The 24532-nt window shown below is 44.3% G+C and overlaps 1 protein-coding gene across 1 annotated transcript in view; it reads right to left on the reverse strand.

The window, feature by feature from the left end:
• Positions 1 to 6948: 6948 nt before the first annotated feature.
• SLC15A2 (solute carrier family 15 member 2) overlaps positions 6949 to 24532 on the reverse strand; it is a 38284-nt gene continuing 20700 nt past the window's right edge. The window contains exons 12-22 of the mRNA XM_009640867.1: positions 22984 to 23016; positions 21820 to 21908; positions 20697 to 20778; positions 18956 to 19081; positions 17996 to 18160; positions 15288 to 15334; positions 13540 to 13650; positions 11741 to 11837; positions 9139 to 9285; positions 7994 to 8098; positions 6949 to 7125 (exon numbers count right to left, since the gene is read on the reverse strand). Of these exons, the coding sequence (XP_009639162.1) occupies positions 6949 to 7125; positions 7994 to 8098; positions 9139 to 9285; positions 11741 to 11837; positions 13540 to 13650; positions 15288 to 15334; positions 17996 to 18160; positions 18956 to 19081; positions 20697 to 20778; positions 21820 to 21908; positions 22984 to 23016 (1179 nt within the window). The remainder of the gene's footprint in view (positions 7126 to 7993; positions 8099 to 9138; positions 9286 to 11740; positions 11838 to 13539; positions 13651 to 15287; positions 15335 to 17995; positions 18161 to 18955; positions 19082 to 20696; positions 20779 to 21819; positions 21909 to 22983; positions 23017 to 24532) is intronic.

A 24532-nucleotide genomic window follows, 5' to 3' on the forward strand; every position in this document is an offset into this window, starting at 1 on the left:
TATAGCACCTTTGAGAAGTTTCTGTCTTTGGTGAGGATCAGAGCTCAAAGGAATCAAATTCACTTAGAACTCGAAGAAACTTCCCTTGTGGGTGGGCACATAACACAGTGAGGTCTGGGAGATGCCAGTTACCCAAGACCTGGTCATTGGGGCCAGGCAAGTAGATTATGAAGGAGCAAAAAGTGCCCTGCCATGGGTGAGCAGCACCAGCACAGGTCCCTGCGTGGGGAGTAGCAGCTCGGGCCAGGCACGCAGCCTGCTGCTCCTCACCCAGCAGATTCAGAAGCTGAAGCCTGACAGCACCACAGTAATAACAGAGGTCCCCCAGCAAAATATCGACACCAGCTTTTGAAACATCCCTGTCAAGCCTCAGAAGGCCACAGAGCCAGCTCCACCGACACCAGCAGTCCCTGTGCCAGCACTGCTGGCAGAGGAGCCGGCCTCATTTCACCAGTTGCAGGGTCCACTCCAACGGGAGCTCAGTGGTCACAGCTGCAGCCCACCGACCACACACCAGTGCTGCAATGAATGCAACCTCAGTGGCTTTCTCCCACTGCTCTGCAAGAGAAAGACTCAAAAACTGACTGGTGGGGGAGGAATCCAGAGCCTCCAGCACAAGTGGGAGGGCTGGAAGGAGCAGCCTGGCCATAAATAATGTCTAACCAAAGGCCAACTAAAGCAGCTGGGGCCACAGGCAGCACAGACCCCCCATGGCTGGTAACAGCAGTGTTTTGGTCCAGAAGTCCCTGCAGCTTACCACAGCACAACACAAAGGCTGACTGCAGGCAGCTAACCGGGCACAGGATAGATTGGAGGGATGCACAGAGATGCTGGATTACCCCAGTGCTTCTGAACTGATTTGCCAACAGAAGATGCATCAGGCCATACGAGGCTGTGACAAGCTAGAGCCAAAGCAAGCCAGGGCAGATGCCCTGTTACCATCCAGATATTTGGCTCTGCATGATTTCTGCCCAGACACAGTAGTCCCGTGGGAGAGCAGCTTTTCTGGCTGCAGGAAGGTGGGCAGCATTACCCAGGACAACCCCTAGGAAGAGACACTCTTGCTGGCAGCAGAGAGGCTGCATGAGAGGAGGAATAAGCAAGGTGCTGACGGCTGGCAAAGTCATCGGGGAGAAGTCTGAGTGACTTCTGGGCAGGGAAGATCAGCATGTGGGACTGAGGGGGCTGACTGCTAGCGAAGGGAGTCATTTGGAGCTAACTTGGGAGTCTGCAACAAGAGGAAAACCAAGCTGTAGCTTTGGAGGGGCACATGTCTTCCTCAAGTCAGTTCAGCTTCTTTTCCTTACACACATGGGTAGATTGAACAGGTCAGGCCAAGCAGACTGAACAACATATGCAGCGACAAAAAAATAATTTAAAAAGTGATATTTGCTTGATTTTTGTCTCTTCAGCTTGGCTGCCAGTTGCCATGCTGCTGGATTCCAACTGCAGCTCTTCATTGCTCAGACTGAATTGCTACATTTTGGTTTACATTTTTACTTTCTGTAAGCATATTAAAATTTTAATTAAGCACTAGACCACTGTTTTAGTGTGTTAAGGCTTTTTTGAGAGTTTTGCTCTTTATCTTGTTGATTACAAGTCTCTCAGGTCCTTAGTTTTGGCCTAAATTTAGACCAGTTCTAGCGGAACCCCACAGGATAACTACTAAAACTATTTCTTAAAAATGAAGAGTTCAGAATGGATCAGCTGACAGTGGGAGCCTGCAGTGTGGTTGCTCTGCATCCTGGCAATCTTCTGATCTACAGATACTAGAGGCAGGTTAATACTGATCTGCTGGTAAAACACAGCACGGAAAGACCTTGAGAAGATGCAGCAGCTCCTTGATCCAAAGCTCACTAAGAAACAACTTTTGTTCCTTGTTGACCACCTGAGATGGTGAGGAAGGAAGGTTTTTAAGGAAAGAAATTCTTTTCCTTCATGCAATTTCTGTAACGTGGCATGAGCAAAGTGTTTAGTAGCATCCCCCATTTTTGTCTTTCCGGGAAGCACATTACAAGAGATGAATGAGGGTCCCCGTATTACAAAGCACATGGGCAACTCCAACAACGAAGCAACACCACAGTTCATGCTTAGCCAGCTTCACTGGGGATTTTGCTTTTTTTCTGAATTGCTGGGAAAAATCCAAGGGCCCCACAACATCTACTGGTACACAACAGGTTTATCGCACATGCTAACATGAAAGACTAGGGTAAATCCAGCTATCAACATGCAAAACCCTGGCCAGATCTGTCAACATCTGGGACCAGAAACATATCTTAAATGCTGTTTTAAAATTATATCACAATAACAAATGGAGTGCTAATGAAATGCAGAGTCTGGTACCATTCAAAATTCAGTGGTATTTGCCAGGGAGTTGAACTCCCAGGTTTAAGCTGTTGGTGCTAGAAAATTTCCTGTAGCTAGGCAAAGAAACTCAACAGAGAGAAGAGGAGACTATTCCTGTGTGTGTGACCGTGGCTAAAACTGCCCATTAACCATCCCTAACTGTAGCTCTCCTTTCCATGCTACTCCCATCTGTAATAGACCTTCAGCTGCTTTTTCTGTCCCAAGGGGAAGCCAAGGTGGTGGCTGCCATGGATGGTGGGGGCATCACCAGGAGCACAGCTGCCACCTCCTCCAGTCACTGCAGACCCACCGATGCAGGTCTGTATGGTGGTTTTGCAGAGTAATACTCAAGCCGTGGGTAACTAACTCCCCCGATGGCCCCTCACCACCGGTTAGGATAGCGCTTTTCTGAAAGGTCTGAAGACATCCACTATTTAATCATCTGAGCTTTCCACTTCTCCCATCTCATTTTCTCTCCAATTAATTCGATGCAAGGAATTTCAGCTGTTCATTGAAGAGTTGGGAAGACCCTGACCAAATAGCCCTTTCTTTCCTCCCTGCCTGTCAGTCTCCAGCCTCCTCGCACAGTGCCTCAGGCCAAAGCCAAGGCCAGTGAAAACTTTTCCCTTCACTCACTCACATTTCACTTTCACAGTAAAACTCACATCCAGATCACTGCTCAGAAAAACCATGTCTTCCACCAGGGCAAGCCCTGCCCCAGGCTACCTTGCCCAGCCCCATTTGGGTCTCCAGAAGGGAACCATCCTGTGCCTGGCCAGGCTCCTGCCTCCCAGCCAGTGCTGACAGCACACACCAGCTGCATCCGAGCCAGTCCCATGCAGCCCCCCGCCCCCCAGGGGTCATCTTCTGGAATCCTCTGAAAGCTCATCTTCTGGAATTGCAGGGCTGTGAGGAAAGGGAGAGAGAAGAAAAGAGAGATGCAAGCCCCTTGAGCTGCACAGAGCACCTTGCTACCAACTGCCTCAGAAAGAAGAGGTAAATTTAAGGGACCCACAGCCAAGAATTTGTTTTGCTGAGTTTGAAATCTCATTTTTACACTTATCTCATGTAAAGCTGGAAATAACACTGTGTTAAATAACAGCCAGTGCATCTGAAGGGAAATTTGCTGCACAAAAAAAACTTTATCAGAAAGCAGTCTTGAGAAGAATCTTCAGATAAATACACACGCTTCCACAGCGAAGCGTAACACCTGCAATCTCCATGAAGGCTTGTACAGCAACATACCTACAGAACCCCACCAGCTCATTACTGTCCCTTAGCTGGAGATCATTTCCATAGGTCAGCCTCCAAAACAGCTGGTGTGAGCTTTCCCTAAACTGCTGCAGGGCAAACTCCACCAACACCTGAGACTTCCTTCAGTGACAGGCAAAGCTGGACAGGCAGCCGGCTGTGATTTCTCCATAGAGGCTCACACAGCTTTACATATACTGTCACTATTTTGGCTTCTCCCTCTGATCCTAAATCAAAGAATCAGGAAGAATAAGGAATATTGTTCTAAAATTGGGTGTTAAGAGCTGTGCATTGCCCCATCTATGAGCTGACCATATGGAAGAAAAACCAAGATACCTCAATTACTCCACAGAGTCAGGTCCTAAATCTTTGACCCAGTCTTGAGTCCATTTGAAAGTGATGACAGGCTCCAAAGATGGAGTTGTGGCTCTAAAATTGGACAAGTGCTGGAGAATAGCTGAATGTGCTATTCTGCCACTTTCTCCAGCTACAGCAGGGACAGCTCTTCATACGGCCCCCAGCCTGCTCCTGGCTGCTTGTCAGCACGCCCAGTGGAAATCCCTCCAAACTGCTGGTGCATTTCGAATAAATGGGTCCAATTAGCAAAGCTTTACGACTGCAGCTGAAACGGTGGGGAAGGATCACACCAGCAACCAGGCAGGCAGATCAGAGGGGGACAAAGCTTCCAACAGGGGACAATGAGCCGGTGGGAAGAAGTAGAAGTGTCAGCTGGAAGAGAAATGTGAACAGAGCCTTATGCTCTCCGGGGCAAGCGATTCCCCAGAGGGGCTGCAGGAGCAGCCCCCAGCCCCATGTTAGCACCTTATCATCATCGCCTTCCTGTTCATAACCTTCCCAACTGTGAACTGCAGTTTTTCTTCCCCCAGCATTACGATGATAGTTTGGAACATGGAGATGTTTGGAAAGGGGCAATTTGGCATCAGGAGTCTAAAAAGCAGATACAGATGACATCCGAAATGTATCTTTTATGAGTTTGGAATGATTCCTTTAAATTAAGCTCAGAGTGTGTGACAGCTTCTGGTAGTGCCGCCAGTAAGGAAATAAAATGTAAAAAATCAAGAGGTTCTTGAGCATATGTAGTCTTAAAGATCATGTCCTCTGGACACCTTGCTTTCTCTCATGCCACTTTGAGCTGTGATGTACCAAGTGCTTCCCAAGGAAAGTGCTCCAATAATTTTCAATTGTCTCTTCACCACATATGCCCTCAAACCCCAACATACTTCCAAATTCAAGGCTTATAAAAAATTAAATGCTCCAGTAATTCCAAATTGTGTCTGTTCAGTGTTACTGGAGCCTGTCCATTCCTTCAGTTCAGGGATTTTTGTTTTGTTTGCAGGGGGGAGGAAGCAATGCTTTCTATTAGTGCATCAAATTGGAAGCCGGTCAAACAAGCATCATAGCAGAATGATTCAGCAGCCTCTGAGCTGATTCGCGGTGTGTCATAAAACAGGATTAGGAAGACAACAATGCCTGGAGGAGAAAGAACCCACACAAAGAATCACAGCAGGAGAACAATACCAGAAAGGAGCAGAGAGAATAATCCTCACTTGGCTTCTGAGGAGCGGGTCAGATGACCTAATAGATGGCTTTCAATGCCCTTCATTCCCCGCTGCGTCGCTGGGTTCAGCGGCCCAGATCCAGCCACCACAGCTTAATAAATGGCTCTGCATCGACTGAACCACATTAAGTGTTTCTGTGTGCACACCCGCAGCCTGTTGTCATTTATCTGAGACCACGGTCCCCCTCTGGCACAAGACCCAGATGCTATTTCACAGCAGGCAGGAGTTTATGCAGAACTAGCGGTGGAAGTTCACGACCATTTAGGACAGGAAACAAAGGAAACAATCTGAGGCTGTGAGTCTTCCAGTTATAAGCCAAAAAGTGGGTTTTTCTCAGTCTTACTCAAGACGACACTTACACATAAGGCAGCACGTTAAAGGAGCAGAGGTGTTAAGCATATTCCCTAGCATTGTCCTGGACAGGAATGAAATTAAACATGTATTTCATGATCTCCTGAATCAGAGCATCAGCGACCACCTGTGGCTAATGCCAAGACAAAAGAGGAAAGCATCATTTAAAATCCATTCTCTGTGAACCTGAAGATCCTACTGACAAACCTTCTCATAAATTAGGCCATACCAGTTACAGCTGCAGCCTTGGAGCGACAGGGGGAGGCAGGGACTCTCTCTCAGGAGTTTTACTAGATCAGCAATGGTTGAATTACTTCTATGCAGAACATGAAACCACAGCTTCATGCAAGCAAGGAAAAATCACACAATTATAGCACAATTCTGATAAAATAGCTATAGCCAAAGTCTGGTAGACACACACAAAAACACACACACAAAAATAAAAATCTACTATGCCATGGTCTCTTCCTGCAGACTGAAAAAAAATGATAAAGTGCACCCTTGTTTAACTCACTGCAGGATGCCTGGAATTTTATAGAAACTGCTGTAATGTGTCTCCCCATGGGGAATAACTGAAGCATGAGATAAGAAATCAGCCACATCCTAACATGCAGTGGCAGGTATTGTAAAAGGAAATGCCCAATAAAGGCTTAATATATAGGAAGATGGCAAATAACTGTCTGGATTTCTGAAATAAGAAAGCATAAACCAATTCCCTAATTATGTCTAATCAAAGATCACCATCAGTTGCTAAAAACTTCTAGGAAAAATGGGTATCAGAGAGATGGTAGCACGCATATCTTCTTCAGTAGTGTTTTGGGAATATTTTAGCCTGCAGAATTTAATTCCCTGTTATTACTTCTGAGCCTGGAGGTAAAAGTCATAAATCAGGACCGTTCATAACATGCAATAATGGGGTGAAATACTCATAAGGAGAGTTACATGATGAAATCCTCTGGGATTGTGTGTAACACTTCCAGTCCTTCATGATAGCATTAAAAATTCTGTCGGTAACATCTATTCTTCCCTAATTCCTATACTGGGTTTTCATTCTTTTCTCCCAACATCTCCAAATTTTGCTGCCATATGGCATTCCTTCCAACTTTCCTCCCTGCTGCCCTAAATATATGTTTAAAACAAAATCATAGGAAAGCATTCCATGCTTAAAAAGATGGGCAGGTTTTAAATTACACTGTATTTACTTATAAGGGCTTTTAATACCAGAGGAGCTTTCCCAGGGAGTTTTGCTCTGATTTCAGGACCCCCATTGCTTTTATAGAGGGCTATTTGGTCCCATTTAGAAGGTGGCTACATTTTGAGTAATAAAGACTGCAACGCTATAAAATAAAATAACATTGTCCCCACCGTCTTTTACCCTCCCATCTATGGTGTTTAAAAAAAAAAAATCCCAACCCATGTGTTAGAGCTTTGTTTTCTGAGTAACAAGACTAATCATGTTCCCTCCGCTTGAGGTCTCTCTCTTCTCTTCCTTTTCTTCTAGGTCCTTTGGATCCACACTGACATAGAAATATCCCATGATGGAGAAAATAATGCACACAGCAAAGAGGAGAACAGTGAACAAGACAAATTCAGCCCACTAGGAAAGAAAAAAGAACAGCAGGTCAGGGGACCCCACACTCTGTATAGAGGATTTCTCTGCACTTCCAAGTGCTTTTTAAAGAGCTGGGTGAAAATTACTCTTTAGCTTCCAAGATTGCTCACAATATAGAAACTTTCTCATCCTGTTTTCTGATAAACTGATGTACAAATAATGTATTTATGAATATGTGCTATACCTTGAAACAAACCAGTTAGTTTGGGCTAGTTTCATTACATCTTTTTTTATAAACCTGTCCTGACTGGAACATACCTGCCTGGGCTTTTTGCCCACAAGATGCCTTTGGGAGATGCAGTTTCATGTTAGCCAGAAATGACCCCCATTTCACACTTTCATGCCACCATCCCAGAAGTCTGATAGCCTATATTAAACAAGCTCTGCACCACAATTTCCCCATGTAATCTCGACATCTCAGGGGTGCCACAGGCAGCTGGCCCTGAAGAAGCCCCAAACTAGGCGCCTGAGGAGGCTGCCTGCCCACTGGGCTGGCTGGCTGAAGGCAAGCTGCTTTCGGCAAGCAACTGCAATGCATGGCTGGCATCATGTCCAAGCTCCAGGCCCAAATACAGCCTGCTTGCCTAGAGCTGAGCTCCAGCAATGTTACTGCAGTGCAGGTCACTTATTTACTGCCACTGGGAGGCTTAGGGAGAGCCATTGCTCCCAAGGGGAACACTGCTGAGGACAATGCAGGACCCTGGCTGCGAGGCAGCTGGGTGCAGGCTGCCATCACTCCATTGCAGGAGCCTGGGGCTGTTCAGAAAAGCTGTGCCTCCAGGACACAGACATCCAGAAGCACCACCCAGGCCCGTTTTAAAGCATTACCTCTGTTTTAAAAGTCGAACCATACCTGTGCCATTGGTGCAGCCTGTGCAACAACGAGCACAAGGGTATTCCCAACAGCCACTGTGAGCAGCCAGCCTGCCTGCAGCACCGACTTCATGCTGGCCGGAGACTAAAAAGAGGAGAAGGGCCTGGTCAGTGGGTATCACGCTGTGCCCTTATGCCCTGGTTCACCCTGCAATGTCCTGCCCAGTGTAGGTGTCACTGGGCTCATCCTAGGAGGAGATGGTGGGATTTCCTCCCCGCAGAGTCTCCTCTGTGGTTAATTTCAACAGTTGCATACAAGGAGCTTTCAAAAATCCTCCAGGAGGACACATGAAGAAAGAGGAGATGCTGTTGTTGCAGAGTTGGATCCTGATCACCCCCAACCTGCATCACTTGAAATTGTACAGTCAAGAACTTCAGGGAACCACACAACAGGCCCTGCAGCTTGGAGTCTGGTGCCATGCAGCTGTGCACCTTTGGAAAAGGGACTGGATCTTGATGTTAAACTTCCTGCTGATGACAAATTTTCCACATCCCATGACAGATCATCCCACTGTATTAATTTCTCTCATTAATAAACAGCTGCACTTTACTCCAAGGATAAATTTTAGTAGATTCAGCTTTTTAATCTTGTAAGGTCTCAGTCCTCTCTTCTCATAAACCTTCTCCCCAGACAACAATCAAATCATCCCTTGCACATTCCTTACCCTTTGCTCCCTTCTTACAAACTCATGTAGGCTTAAACCCCTTCAGTCTCCCAGCTTAAAGCAGGTTCCAAACCCCCATGCCACCTTGAGATACCTTTGCCTTTTTATCACTGGAAAATAGGTACCACAAAATATTTCACTAGGATAAAAAAACTGATATGACAGTATTCAGAGCTTTCACATTAAAATAAACTTCTTTCCAGTTCTGTTCTATGTTTTCAGCTTCACCAGATAAGGAGATTCCCGAGTATAAATGAGAACAGGTATCTTCAGAGTATGAATTAATTTAGCTTGAGGGCACCCAGCAAGCTGTGTTATACTCCCATTTTTAGCTGAACCACAGATAACATTGTCAGTAAGCATCATGCCAAAGGATGCATTACAAGTCAATGGCAGATGCAGGATAAATCCTGAAGCCTAACTGTAAGCCTATCTAAAGTCTAATCTTTAAGTAGAGTACCTGAGAATAGGAGAAGGCCAGACCTGTAATGGAGAACATCACCTCCCCAGCAGATATTAATAAGTATTGTGGTAACTGCCAAGCCATATGGACATTGTTGGCTTTGATGTCTTCTGACTTCCATGTCTTCACAGTACCTCCAGAAACCTAGCAAAAAAATAAAGGCACATTGATCAGCTGCTCAAAGATCAGATCCTTCTTAGCCTGGACTCCAACAGCAACTTTACCAAAATGAAGTTTTAAGTAAAGGTGGAAGAAAAGCTCTGCCCTGGAAGCAAAATGCTGGGTCTGACCCCTGCCATTTCCAAGCCTGTTGGGAAAGGGCTGACTCCTACTACACAGGACAGAGGGGGCAGGATGGAAGCATCCCAGCTTATTCATGCACTGCAAGACTTACATGAGTTATTGCAAACCAACAAGTCCTCTTCTTTAGTCGGGTTGGGAAGAGCCTGTGTGGTACTTGTGCAGAGCCTGTGACCTGCTGCTGTCCCCAGGACCAGAAGAGGATGAGAGGATAAATGATCATTGCAGCCATGTGTCCACTGCTGCCATGCCATGGGTACTGTAAAACTCCCCTACTATAATGGTGACACCCAAATAAATCCACTTCAGGAACACCAAGAGTAGCAGAAACTGCCCCGTATCAGATGTATTCAGATAGTTACGGTAGCTGTGTTCCTCATTCCTTCTGTTTGCTTTCCCAGGTGTAATTAATACTGCCTCCAATGCACAGAGGCTCAGAGGCAGAGAGAGATTTAGTCAGGAAAACACTAGGCTGAAATTACTTCAGGCAGAAACCCCCGTGTTTAAGGAGAGTGCTTGGGAAAATACAAGGGATGTTTATAAGATGTACTTAATCACCATGCAGGGAGGCAAATCAAGAGGCTGTATTTTAGCAAGCTAAAAGAGGTGAGAGGAAAGCTGTGCATTTCTCTTTAGCCCATAAAGAAATGTCACAAGCACCACACTATAACTGTACACTGAGGAAGGCTGGGCAGAAGCCAGCATCCCCATGATTTAAGTATCACAGTTCAGCCACATTAGCAGACTAATATATTGCATTCTTGGTTCTTCTATATAGCACTCCTGGCAGAGGAGCAGGGCTCAGTACAAATCACTGCAATAATTAAAAATTATCTTGGTCTGAAGAAAGTAGCTCTCTACAGAAGGAGGAAACCACAGGGAGCGAGGTGGAAAAACAGAGGGTCAAAAAGATTAAAGGACTAGCACAGGGTCCAGAAGGGCTGAGGCACAGAGTCACCCCCGAGCAGCCATGGCTACAGCAGGGACTTCTGTAGATGGGGCCACAAACCAGAATCCTTGGCCACAGTAACATGGGACACATCTACCTCGACTGGCCCTGACTCAGTTGCATTACCAGAGGCTCTGGGGCAATATTCTTAGTGTAATATTCTTCATGCAACTTCTCTACTTGGTTTCTCATCTGGTGAAAGAGGCTTGCAGCCATGGAAGAAGGGTCTGGCCAACATTGGTTCAAGTGTGTATGTGTTTTATGTATATAAACCTCTTCACTCACAGATGGCAGCATCCACCTGTTCCCTCCAGGACTGTGCATCCCACTCCAGCTACTGGAGTTAAAAAAAAATGCCAGGTGCTTTGCAGCTATATTTTTCCCCTACGTATTTGGACTCTGCAGACATGAACAGCTCACAATAATTGCCCAAGAGGGAGATGTTACTGCCAGGGAGTAGCTGACAGCACTTTGCTCTGCTCATCACAACACAATAGTCAAAGTCTCAGAGGGCAGCTTAGCAGTGTGTCCTGTCAGACCTGGTTTGTCTGTGTGCCTGTGCAGTGGAAAGGTTAAAATGGGAACTAAGCTGATCACGTTCATCTCTGTGGCTTCTGCGAGCTGGACCAGGGTTGGAGCGGCATGCCTAACAGGCTGGCAGGCAGGGAAAGGAATCCACCGTTTCAGCAGTGCTCACGACCCACCAGGGCTAGGTTGTTCAGAAAAACCATGCCTTGACTTTACACTAGGCTCCAAATGAGCTGTACAGACAGTGAGAGTAGGGAAAACAGATGCACAATCTCACTGACCTCCTCCTTCAACACTTTGTCCTTCTTCCCCCCACACATAATCCACAAGGCTTGGAAGATCAGCCTTTAGATCAGTAAGTTAAATACGAGGATACAGCAGACTGTTTCTGCAGAGATTTTCAAGTGTGAGATACCACTACGTACAGTATTTAAAAGACCACAAGCAGAGTCATCTCTTGTCAGACCGTAATAGCTCTTTGCAGTGTGCTGGGTCAATGTTAACTGAACAAGGATGGCATGAGACCGGCACAAACCATAGATCAGATTATTTTCCATGCAGGATTCCCATAAAGGAAAAGATCTTACTTCTTGTTTAAACCATGAGATCTGACAAGATCACAGTGTAAGGTGGAATGAATACCCACCTACCTTGCTTATATAGATGCCAAAACCTTTTACTAGCCCTTGTATAATGGACTGCCTTCAGATGGCTACTTCCCAGGTCTTGCAGGGTGGAGAAAGCAAGCAACAAACACAAGAACAAAAGCACTGGCAGAGACTAGAACAGAAGGAGCTTGATCACCACCACAGGGGCACTTACGTTAGTTATCACAATGGTGTATGATGCGCCGAAGTCGAGCAGCCCTAGCTCCAGGGTGAATTCTCCCATTTCAGTTATGCATTTTCCATTATTATATCTAGATACAATGATGAAGTACAGTATTTCCCAGTTAGTCCCACAGACAAAGAGCACAGAGCAGAGCTATCACACATGCCCCTACAATAGCGGTAGGGAAGATGTATGATGTAAAGTTGCAGTAATGTTTGTGTCAGACAGTCACCAGAGTTCCTTGCCATTTTTTCCTTCCAGAAACACTTAGGCATTGACTGGAGTTCACCCAATGACCTGTGCTATTGTTAACATTGTTAAATGGTTTCTGCTTCTTCCCAGCATTAATTTTTTTTTTTTTTCTCTCAGGTTTATTTTCCTTCCAAACTTTTCTCTACTCCTTCAGGAACTATGGGCCAGACAAGTTAGCTGGGCTCAGGAAATCAGAAATATGTAGCCGCAAGCCACTTTGTTTCCCTTCTGTAGAGCAAATTAGCCTTCATATTTGTTCTTCTGATTTTGGATGTGTGAGATGCCACAGAGGCTCAGCAGCATTGCCACAATGGCTGCTGCATCCTACATTGACTGGATTCACCCAATGACCTGTGCTATTGTTAACATTGTTAAATGGTTTCTGCTTCTTCCCAGCATTAATTTTTTTTTTTTTTCCTCTCAGGTTTATTTTCCTTCCAAACTTTTCTCTACTCCTTCAGGAACTATGGGCCAGACAAGTTAGCTGGGCTCAGGAAATCAGAAATATGTAGCCGCAAGCCACTTTGTTTCCCTTCTGTAGAGCAAATTAGCCTTCATATTTGTTCTTCTGATTTTGGATGTGTGAGATGCCACAGAGGCTCAGCAGCATTGCCACAATGGCTGCTGCATCCTACTAAATTGCAGCAATAAATATTTTGGATGGAGCTTATGCAGAGAAAAGCCATGAAGCTTGTTTTGAAACACTGCAAATGCCAGAAATACCCTACAAGAGCCAACTCTAATGCTGCCAAACCAAGGCCATATGGAGCCGCTGTCTAACAAGCCCAGCCTGCAAAGCCATGTAATGTTACTCGGTGTTACCAGCCCACATACCAACGCTCTGTAGCATGGAATATGAATTAGCCTTTCCTTGAGAGCACCCTAAGAGCTTAGGTCTGAGAAAGTATCAAAATAGAGCAGGCATCAAAAGGCAGAGGGGACTTCACCATGTCCCACCTTACTCCGCTGACAGATGCCCAGGAACGGCCAGTCTCTTCCCTCCAGGCCCCCACACAATGTGAACAAAAGCTCAGAGAAAGTTAAGTGCTGTATCAGAACTTCATCAAAAGGCTTTTTGGGTTTCCAAAATTCCCCTGACCCGACTCTGAGAAAACTCAGATTGTGACCTAAACTAGGATGTCATTATACCCACTTCATGAGAATAAAGTTTCCAAGCTTTGTCCCTACTGATTTGATCTTACCAAAGCAATAACAGCCACAGGAAGGGAGCTATCCCAGACACTGTTTGGAGGCTGAACCTATTCAACTGCGTTATTACACACAAAGATACTGATTTGCTTTCCTTTGGCTTGGACACTTTGCAGACTAAGCACATGGTGCTTCTGCACACACACACGAGTGGCCAGGAGCACCTGCTCTGCGCAGAGCCGATAATTCTGCTTTTTTACAAACATCTGCCCCCACAACCAAATGCCAAGACAATAGCAATGAAGATTTTGCTATTCGCCCGAGAAAAGCCCCAGTGTATCCAAGGAAAGGCCTCCGCAAGGACTGTCAGCACAGCAAGGGAAACTTACTTGTCCCTCTTTAGCAGCGAGTACTCAGAAGCGCTGTAGTTTTTCTGAACAGCAATGAACTGTTTGCTGTCAATGGTGAGGTTGACGTCTTGGCTCAAACCATTAATGAATCTGCAAAGAAGGCATATTTCATTGGGTTGTCAGACAGGGCAGGAGAAGCATAATATCAGACACTTTAGAAGAAGTGCATTCTCTCTCTCAAAGCACTCTGTAACTCCATTAGGTTATGACAGCCTCTCCTGCAAGCTACCAAAATAATTGCCTGATTTTTTGCCCTAGTTTTTCAATAAGGGATTAGTTTTCTCTGCTGTGTAATTTTACTCTCTTTCTCTCCTGTGAAAAGTGACCCTCACTTTTTGTCTGTTAGGACTTCCAGGCAATCTCTTCTCAGAGACCTTCAAAGATTGTTCCGTGGCTGTTTGGGAGGACAGCCCACTCCAGCAAACTGTAAAATTGGGTGTCTTGATGAGTGTGTGCACCATGTTGGCGTACTTTCGAGTTTTCTAGCAAAATAAGATATTTTCATCAAAACTAAAACTTGCATGGGAATATTCAGGTTCAGGTTTTTTCATCCAGTGTTTATATGTTTTTTCACATACAAAAGACAGTTTCCTTTTGACAACCCAAAAACTGTTAGCAAAACCAAACACTTTTTATTTGATCTGATTATAGTTTAAAGTATTTCAGTTTGCAGTTCTTAAAATGGGGGTGAAAACCCTGAAGATAGTCAAGTGCTTAGCAAAAGTAACTTTTTAGTGGAAAAAGTTTCTTCCTAGTGAAATCTCTTCACAGATTGTTGAAGAGAAAGTTTTGGGATTTTGTCAAAAATGTTTACAGGAAAATATAAAACATTCCTGACTGCAGGTATTAATCAAGTCTCTAAGGTGGTGCTTAGTCAGTAGAAGCCTTCACAAGCACAGAGCTATGAAGAGATACTGCTCTCCTGCTCTGTCAACACAGCCTTTCAGATAAGGCAGCTGGACATTGTTTTGTACCATCTAATGGTTTTTGTGGGGGTTTTGTTTGGTTGGGTTGTTGGGGGTTTTTTGTTTTGTTTTGTTTTAATTGCAGCTTGCCCAAATCCTCCAGAAAGTCCAGCTGGAATACTTTTTTTTTTTTTGGCAAATCATCTTCTTCTGCATCTCAGCAGCCTTGTATAGGTCTAGTGATGTGGTGCTGGAGGTAACTTTAACCTCAGCGAAATGGCATCTTGGCACGGACTGGCACAGGACTGCTGATGGACTAGCTCAAATTAGGAAAGCAGAGTAGCTGCTTAAGCAGAGCCTAATGCCCAGCTGACTTGTTTATGAGGATGTAAAACTGTTGCTGTATCCAATTCAGTAGGCATTTGTGCATGAGGTTGGGTGAGATAAATGAACGTCATGGGTTGGCCAGTTTGCAGAGGACAAATGGCAATGGCTCCTTTCCAGATTGCTTCTTTCCTTTCTTTCCCAAAGAGGCGGGACACAGTGAGATGAACTTACCACTCTTCCGAGGGAGATCTACATTGCCATCTCAGCCCAGACTATCCTATGCAGTAAGCAGCAATAATGCTCAGCTCAGCATGGCAAGCATGGGAGGTGACACAATGTCAAGCCTCCGCAGCTGACACCTGAGTCTTGCATGAAAAGTGTGGACTGGATTCCCACCTGAGAACATCTGGGTTATGTTACATACAGTTTGCATTAGACAAAAGCAGTTTCCCCTCACCCCACCACCTCCAAATCCTCCAAAAACCCCATACCTACCTAACAGCTGCCAAACCATTTTCTGGCTTTGCTTCCAAGTCTGTAATCTAAAAAGGGGAAGAAGAAAAAAAAAACCAACCAAACATAGTTATCAACACTGCCTTATGACAATGTGTAGCAGAAAATACTAGTGTTTGTGGAGTTACACACGCGTTGTAGCCCACGGAAAACCCATGGAAATCAACTGAACTCGGACATAAGCTTCACATCAGGCCACAGAAGTGAAGTCCTGGTACAACGAAGTCAGTGGCAAAATTTCAGCTCCACCAAGGGCTTAAGATGAGTTCATACCTGTTTTTTCCTCATCTCTTGCGTAACAAAGGCTACAGTTTCAGTCACCCTTCTACTGAGGCATGTAACACCCACCAAAAAAGTATTTACCTCGATCTGAAGATAGCAAGAGAGGATTATCCACATTAGCCTCTTTCAATGATTAGTTACAGTTAAACATGAGTGCCTCACTCATGTTTACCTTACTTGGAAAACCTGCAACTGCCTAACATTCAGACCCTGATTCTTGGCATACTCATAGACTTCACAGTAGCCTACAGCCAAGAGGAACCACTAGGTAACTATTCTGATCATCATGTGTAACTCATATTTCCCTAACTTCATAAAATGTTGTATGGTGCAGGTGGTGAGCAGGAAAGACAAAGATGCACTGAGCTTGTTTGTGCTCACAGTCTCTGCAGACACATCCCTGAAACGGCCACCCGCTTGGACACATCGGGAAATGAGAGTGCCTCTCCTGAGATCACAGCTAGAGCATCAGCTCAATAGTTAACGTGATCTACACTCAACTGAGGAGACCCTATTTGGTGTACAATGCTAAAAAAAGACAGTAAAGATACAACCCTGCCCTAAAGATTGCATGTCACAAAAAAAAAGAATACACAGCAAGGTTCTTGGCTGGTAGAAATCCACAATTGTGCCATGTCCACTTAAGCTGGCAGGGCAATTTCAATTTGCACCGTCCACATATGGAATCCAGGCAAACCAAAAGAGACTGAATCTACCTTCAGAAACTGGCTTTCACTTAAAATTTTCTAGCTCTTTCTCCACACTTTCTTCTTGATGTTAAACCCTGAGCTTCTGAGACCAAGGATCCAGAATTTCAATATACCTGTAAAATGTCTACTGTACTTCAATATGGTATGCTGACCCACAAATAATGTATGCCCTAAATAATAAATAGTCACAATGAATAATAAATGTCAGAACAATAAATAATAAACAGCTTTTTTTTTTTTCCTGTGGGAGACAAATGGGGATTAACACTCTAGTTTGTTACAGGCAGGCCAGCCAAATTATTACTTGCTTTCATCGATGATCCCCAGAGCTCTCGAATTCATTTCCTGCCTACTCTACAGCCCACAAGAAGAAACCAATTTCAGATTGGATCCTTCCTGGAAAGCACCCCCACCTGAGCAAAAGGGCCAAACCCAGGTGTGAGGGAGGCTGGCATGAGCCATAGCTACTCCAGGGCAAGCCCTGAAACACAGCAGTGATGCTGGCAATGCATTCCTGGTGTTGCAGTGCTGGAAAAGTGACTATCATTTACCACAGTCTTCCACACCTCCTTTATTTACAGCTGAGAATGACAGGTCAATACCATCACCCAACAGCACGGCTGTTCCCCAGCGCATGAGAGCCTGCCCATGCCAGGGTGAGCACAAGCTAGATAGCTAGTGCAGCACAGAGATGTACTGAAGCTCAGAGATTGCTTTGCTTCAGCCTGTTGCAGGCTTTCACTTCTTGAGGATGAAAAAAATCACTGTACGAGTATCCATTCCTTAAGGTAACAGCACACAGTCATCAGGGTCACAGGGAAACTTAGTAACACTGTGTGATAATGAGCTCCAGGCTCTAAATCATAAAGCAGCAAAAAAACCCAACTTTAGGAATAAATAAATTCTTAAACTCCTCATTTTTGAAAACAGTTGTGTGATTTCTACTATATAATACTGAATCCTTCATGTGGCAACCCTGCAAGGTAGGAGGCTCAGGAACTGCAAAGATAATTGGTATTTTAGCATGAGGACAGATTCTGATGGCATTTACACACCTGCCACAACATACAATAACACCATTCATTTCAAGAGAGCTCCTTAGGATACAGCTACATGTAAAAGATACTAGAATCCAGCCCTATACATCCCATATGCCTCTCTCTGATTGTTGCAGCAATACACAAAAGTCCAAACGCAGCTGGCTCTGCTGCAGAGCCTGAAATGAGCTTAATCATTTATTCTGTTCAGCAAAACAAATGGCCCTTCTGTGCATTTTCACTAAACACTTGCAATAACTAAGCCCGGAATCATTCCTCTGATGCTTTTACTCCATGCCCTGCCCTAGAGCCTCTTTAACATCTTTGCTTTATAGAACCATCTTTTGGGGAAAATCTCCAGCTCTGTTTCCTCAGCTTTCTCAAGCTCTGCTGCCTAGCGGGCATGACTCTGCTCTCCCACTGCAGCATTCACTGGATTAAAGCATGCCCAGAAACTCTCAGATGCCATAACGCCTCTATTAATCAACCAGCAGAAATGTGTACTGATCCAGTGCCGCTAGCTAAGAAGTCAGGTTTAGAGCATCTGAGAGCAATCAGACAGACATTGCAACTGAGCAAGTGAATTAATGAGCCTATTACCCCATTGTATCATCACAGCCATTGAATTAATACTGTATTTACACTTCACTCCCACACTCACTAAGTGGCTTGATAGGCTTTCTTCTGCCTCAAAAACAATTAAGCTGTATACTGATTTTTCCTTCATGGTGTAGTTAAAAGCAAGAGACAATCCTTGATGTTGCAGGGTGAAGCGAAGGCTCTGTTGCTCTCCATTCAATATTAATTTTGAGTACTCAGCTGGGCTCTGTGGAAAAAACAAACTTGGTTACACTTTATTCAGATGAGAAAGGATGCGACTCTTGCCCCCAAGCGCAACCCTATCCTCTCTTCAAGGGAGCCCGTAAAGAAAAAGTTAACAGTCAGAGCTGTCTTCTGCAGCAAAGGAGCTATGTTGACTTTGGGCTGGTCAAGCCAGAGCTTGGAGTACCTTCCCTTTCTGGATGCAACCCAAAGGTCAAGGAACACCTTCTGCCCACAGAACTACCCTTTTCCCTGGCCCTGCTCAGTCCCACTGGGATCACATCTAAAACATGGCAGGCTGCTGGTAGCCAACATACTGCTGGGCTGGGTCCCAAACTAGCCTGACCGGTAAAGTAACATGGAAGCTGAAATAAGGAAACAACCCAGTGCCCATGCCTAGTTAACTGCCTTCCCATTTCTTTCCTCCTTTGAAGGTAAATACTTTTCAGATGACATCCAGATCCCAGCAGCAAAGCCTGGTCTGAGCACAGAGACACACGAGTTGAATGTCTTTACATGCTCATCTTTGGACAATTATCCTTTATTCCTGATTACAGGTGAATGTAGTTAGCCATTTCCTTCTCCTTTACCATGGAAATATGTCTCCAAACTTTCCATTTCTGTCTCGTCAACAGAGATAATATGCTCTATTTTTAGAGCTATTCCCATGCACTTCTAAGGCAGCGGAGGAGAACAAGCTCTAGTATCTGCAGGCTTTATTAGAAAATGCCTGAAAACAAGCCCACCCTCGCTTTAATGGGATGCAAGTCAGGCCTTCCAGCCTCACATATATGCTTACCTGAAAAGCCTCCACAGGCTGCTGAAATAGGTCCTGGTCTTGGATTGTCACTTGAACAGGGTTCTTTGCCAAATTCAGGACCCGAATTAAACTTTCTTCTGGGACAAGCCGAGGCATATCAGTTTCCTAATTAAAGTAAAAGGCTTTAAGTGCCATCTGTATGCTTTATTAGCACTTTAATATCTCTTCATTTTTAGCCATAATAGTCTTCCTCTCTGTAATGACACTATTCCATCCCTTCCTCATCAGAAGTTGCACTGAGAGAAAACTGAACATAAATCTTATTTAGGGAGGTTTCCTTATAGTAGCTCAATAGCCAACCTATCATTCCTCCCAAAAACTGCTCTTCGCACCACTAAGCGCACAGGCTACGCAACTGCTGGGTAGGGAGAACAATGTCACTGCTTTCATTATATGGCTCCCTAGTGTCTGGATTTAACCAACTGCCATATCAGAATGGAAAAAATTGTACTTAGCTTTCAAAAGCAGTGACCAGAATAATTATTTCCCACTGCAATCAGGGACTGGGAAAAGAATTAGGCTAGAAGCTAAGTAGTTTTGAAAATCCCAGTCCAGCTCCACGCCTGTAATCAGTGCTTTTGCATCACTTGACACCATGCTATCTAACAGCTGACTGTATAGATCTTATTCCCTGTTTTCTGCGAAAAGGAAGACGATGCCTCCAGCACAGACATCTCTTTCTGTCAGGAATCATTTCCTAGAAAGAGTACATCAGTCAGTGTCAGCCTCATACTACCTGCAGATCTAAAATGGATTTTTTTGTTTTTAAACTTCTTTTTTTCTCACTTTATTGTCAAGTAGCTGCCACGAAATACTTCAGAGCAGAATTTCAGTGCTTGGCCAGAGCTGCTGGTGGTAGCAATGAGAGTATTTCTTTGTTCACGTAAAGGGATCAGAAAGAAGAGAGCTGAAGCCACAAAGTCTCGTTTCATTGGGAGACTTGCCAGTGGACTCACCCAAGGAACCAGCAGATGTTAATCCAGGGCTGTGCGCCAGCCGCTCTAACGGAACATTTTAAGGATACATGGAAGCTTTAAAAATTAATCCTATAGTAACTTCCATGAGACAAAGGTCAGCCAAAGTGTGCGCAAGGCTGGTCATGGGCCAGAAACAAATAGGACAAATCTGCAGGGACTAACATCGAATTCGCAAGAGATTTGCTGCCATCCTGTCTGGGGATGCCTGGCAGTGCCTAATGCCTGTGACTACAGAACTGACTGCATTTACCTGCCTCACTGGAGAAAATTTGGCTTGTAAAAAACCACATCCCCACACTAAAGTAGGAAAGTAATTAAACTAAAAAAACCAAAACCACCACACACACACCAAAAAAACCCCCGGAGAGTATAATAAAGCAAGCTACAGCAAGAAATAGGAGAGAGAACAGACTACCTTTTGGGAATTAATCACTAGCATTAACTAGATGTCTGTCAAGCATTTTGACGATGGAAATCTAGAATATAGACCAATACAGATGACCGGCACAGCAAAACTGCAAAGACTAGAGAGAGAGAAAGAAACAGAGACAGAGAGAAAGAGAGAGAAAAGCAGACAAAGTAAGAATTATCATTAGCAACTGGATTGGTGCGCTTAACTGTAAAGAACACATTAAAAATTATGATCAAGGAACAGAATGGTTAAAAGGATTATCTAACAGGCATCAATAAAAACACCCCAGGGAAAGAAAATATTTTTGAGGAATCCCTTGAGCTATACTTACATTTATTTTGACTTCTACAACAGCTGCGAGTCCAAACGCCAACCCTGCAAGGATCATACCTGTTGCCATTTTCCTAATAGGTCTATGGAGCAAATGAAAGAGGTACCATTAAGAAAAAAAAGTAATTTGAAATACAGAATACCATTCCTCAGAGCCAAAGATGTGCCAAAACCATGTAATAAACTGTCCAACAGGTGGCACTGGGGATGACATGCTGTTTAAATTGCCAATCATTTCACTTAAAACTATTCTATTATTCTGTATGAGGCCAGCACAGAGGCCAATTAAAACTGATATGCCATGAAAAAAAGCTCTTTGCTTGCAAGTTTCATATTATCTTGTTCCTAGCTCTTCTAGTGGGAATAGCTCATGGCATTATGTTAACCTGTGATGTTGGAAGGAGGACTAGAAATGATGTATCTTCAAGTCCCTTTTGGTAAAGGCAAAAGAAAAGTAGCATGCAAAAATCAACGTTTCTGACCATCTGTGGCATCATTCTGGGTTATTTCTCATGCCAATACATTTACATTCCTAGAGAATAAAGAGCTTGCTTATGAACTTGGAGCAAAACTAGTGCAACTCTAACAGAGTTACATGAGACAATCTGATATAAAGCAGAATAAAATAGGTCGGGCAGACCTATCGGCAGGTCCAAAGTAAGTACCGAGCGGTTGAGATTTGAAACAAATCTGGTTCTAGATTCAGCGATTTCCATTCTTTGTAACAGTCTGGATTCACATTCCAGATTGACTGGGCTGTCGGAAATCCAGGTTAGAAATCCAAATGTTGTCTCTTGGTTACATGCCCTGGGATAAGAAAATACTTACTGCTTGTGTCTTGTAATAAAAAAAGATATAGGAGATAAGGTGAAGAACATGTTGATCAAATTCAAAGAGGGACTGTTCATATCTGCTTTCAGGGAAAATCTGTACAGAGCAGAATCCAACATCACTGAATTTTCCCCTCCGGAATTTTCAGGGCCTGTGGAAGAGGGTGATGCCCTTGGGGTTGAAGTAGAGGCAAGTACTGGGAAGGGTGAACGGAAATTTGTGAAAAAGGTATTCTGCACACTTGCTGCAAAAGAAAAAGCACCAAAGCATCTGCATTGTCCCCAAGTACTTACGTGAAATTAAATTTGCACATGTTTACCAGGGGGTAGAGCCCAAGGTCAAATATTGGGATGAAGACAAGAATAAGAAGTGGATTTAAGAACTGCAATACAAAAGAATGGGAGTTTAGTGACTAGAAAGCAACTTTCAGTAATTAAACTCATAAAGCACTGTCCTCCAGAAATAATTCCATTACAGAAAGGACATGAACAAACACTTAAAAACCTCCTTTTAAAATATAATCATAGTTTGCACTTTGACAGCTTCTGCTATTTAGTTTTCACAGGCGCAAATACATTTTGTTCGTATCCTCCCCTCCAAGAGGTAAGCAAGCATCACTGGCCCAGTTCCCCCAAAGAGAGAACTGAAGCATTATGTTTTTAAAGAGTACAAAATCCTCTGACAATAGAGGCAGGTGACCCCGGTGCTGTGGTGGGACCTTACAACAAATCAGCAATAATGGAAACATCTTGGGACTTCAGCAAAATCCCAGAGGAAGGGGCACTATTCTATGAGATTGGCAGTTTCTCACACTTCCACACAGTTTGGTAATCCCTCAGGAGCTAAATTTCTCCTGGGAGAGGCAGAGCTTGTCTGCCAGCCAGCAGTGGCAGAGCAAGAAAATAGAGAATGACGGAGAACAAGCAGAGAGAAATGCTGTTTCAGTTTCAAAGGAAGATTTCAGGGAACAGAACAGCTTTGAATTTCTCCAGAGCTGTTCAGCATAAGAATTGTAATCAACTGTGACAACACGGCACTGTCTTGGAGCCTTCACATTTTCATCTGCCCTGCGAAAGGGAGGAAGAAAACATATTTCAGGTACAACACTCATCCCAGCACAGGGGCGTGCTAAAGGGAGACACAGCTTGTATCCTCCACATGCCAGCACTAGTTCAAGAACTATTACAGTGACATGTCTCCCAACACTTCTGCACTATTCTGCAGGATTCAACCTGTGTGTTAGGACATCCTTGGGGTCTTCTGAAACCCAAGGCTAAGCTTGCAAAACAGCTAGTGAGCAATAAGGCAGAGTCCACACCACAGCAGCCAGCAGGAGCACTGCTATTACCTTCAATAGGAGCAGATAAAGGCCACTGGTCCCATGAGAAAAATAAAAATGAGAGAAAAGAAGAAAATACATTTCAAAGGGTTATTTCCTACCCTGTAGTATCTTTTACCTGCATTTGGTCAGGCTGAAGGACATATATTCCCTGAAACAAAAAGATATTCCAAGTGATTCATAAACACCTAATATAACAGTGCATATGGCAAATAAGAAACCAGTCCAGTAGAGGCCTCAGCAGCAAAGATGATTTCCTCAAATGCTTTATGTTGGCTTTAGCAGAGCTCACGCTCTTGACACTTGTTGTCTAAGGACACAGTGTTTGATGAGAATAGTTTTGCGGAAGGAAGCTACACTCAGTCCTTGATAGATGGCAGCTGGGACACAGCCTATGACAGGTACTGAGACCCATCTTTCAGACCGCCTGAGCCATGAACTAGGAGGAAGAATAGGTATGTTAGTGTAGTGCTCAAGCTGGGATTTGGGCTTAGAGCTTCCTCCCTTCCTGCTTCTGTAAGGGGAAAAGCCCAAAACCTAAAAGTGAGTGCTCTCAAGCTCTGTTGGCGTTTCCCCCAGGCACCCCAAAAGTATAACAAAAGACCGTCCCTGAGCCAGTAGGCTGCACAAACACCTCTTTCCTCCCTCCATCTGCTGAGGGCACCTAATGGGCTTTGGTCAACTGTGACTTCTTGGTTTGAGCCAAGAGTCCTCCCTTGCATCACCATACCTAGCCCCCACAATCGGGCAAGGTCAAAAGGGGTGGACAAAGGGGTTCCAGTCCCTAAAAGGGACTGGTGAGCTGTCTCCAGGGAAGGGCCAGTGTTTGTCTGAACTCCATGCAATGCTTTTCATTTGAAATTAAGACAAAGAGAAGAGGAGGGAAATTTAGGAAGGAAAAAAAGTATCTTTCCAAGAAAGTGCTGTGGGGGTTTGTCTGCTGTCTGCCAGGCTTGTCCTGAGCTGAATCTAGAATGACTGCCTGTCTCTGACAGCAGCTGCCTCCTGAGAGAGTGGAGAGTCACAGCAAAGGAGTCTTACAATTAAAAATATCAGGCAAACATCCTCTCCTGCTACTCTGTGCACACTATACAAATATGCCATTAGGAAACAAGCCTGCAAATATTTCACCTCACACTAAATTATTCCCTTTTTAACTCCAGACTAAGCCCTTTATACGCAGAGGAGAAAAAGCATGGAATATTACAAAACATGAACTCCAACCAGCCTAATGGTGGGGTCACCTCAATGTTGCAGTTAATTCTCACCTTCATGAGTTGAGACAACTCACCAGTGGAGAGCAGATAAGACTGAAAGACAAGCCAAAAATCTATCCAAGCTGGTGTGACAAAAAAAGACCTTAATATGTCCTTCTCCACCAGGGTGAGATTAATAAGTGACACCTGGTGATTCTTAGATCTTCTGCTAATGGATCACCAAGTGCATGCAAGCAAAACAGCAGAAAACGAAGTTTTTAGATACACATTAAAGACTGTGTGAACTTTCATTGTTTGGTCTTTCTGAGGTGGATAAATATTACCCAAGGTGTAGGGGTTTTTTGTACCTCATTTGAATTAAGCCTAATGAGTACCCCATGCTGAGAGCCCGATTTTTAACAGGAGTGACATAGAAAGGCTCAAATTTGTGTCTCTAAGTCAATTATAAAC

This window comes from Egretta garzetta, unplaced genomic scaffold (genome assembly GCF_000687185.1).
Source record: "Egretta garzetta isolate BGI_Z169 unplaced genomic scaffold, ASM68718v1 scaffold326, whole genome shotgun sequence".
NCBI lineage: Eukaryota > Metazoa > Chordata > Aves > Pelecaniformes > Ardeidae > Egretta > Egretta garzetta.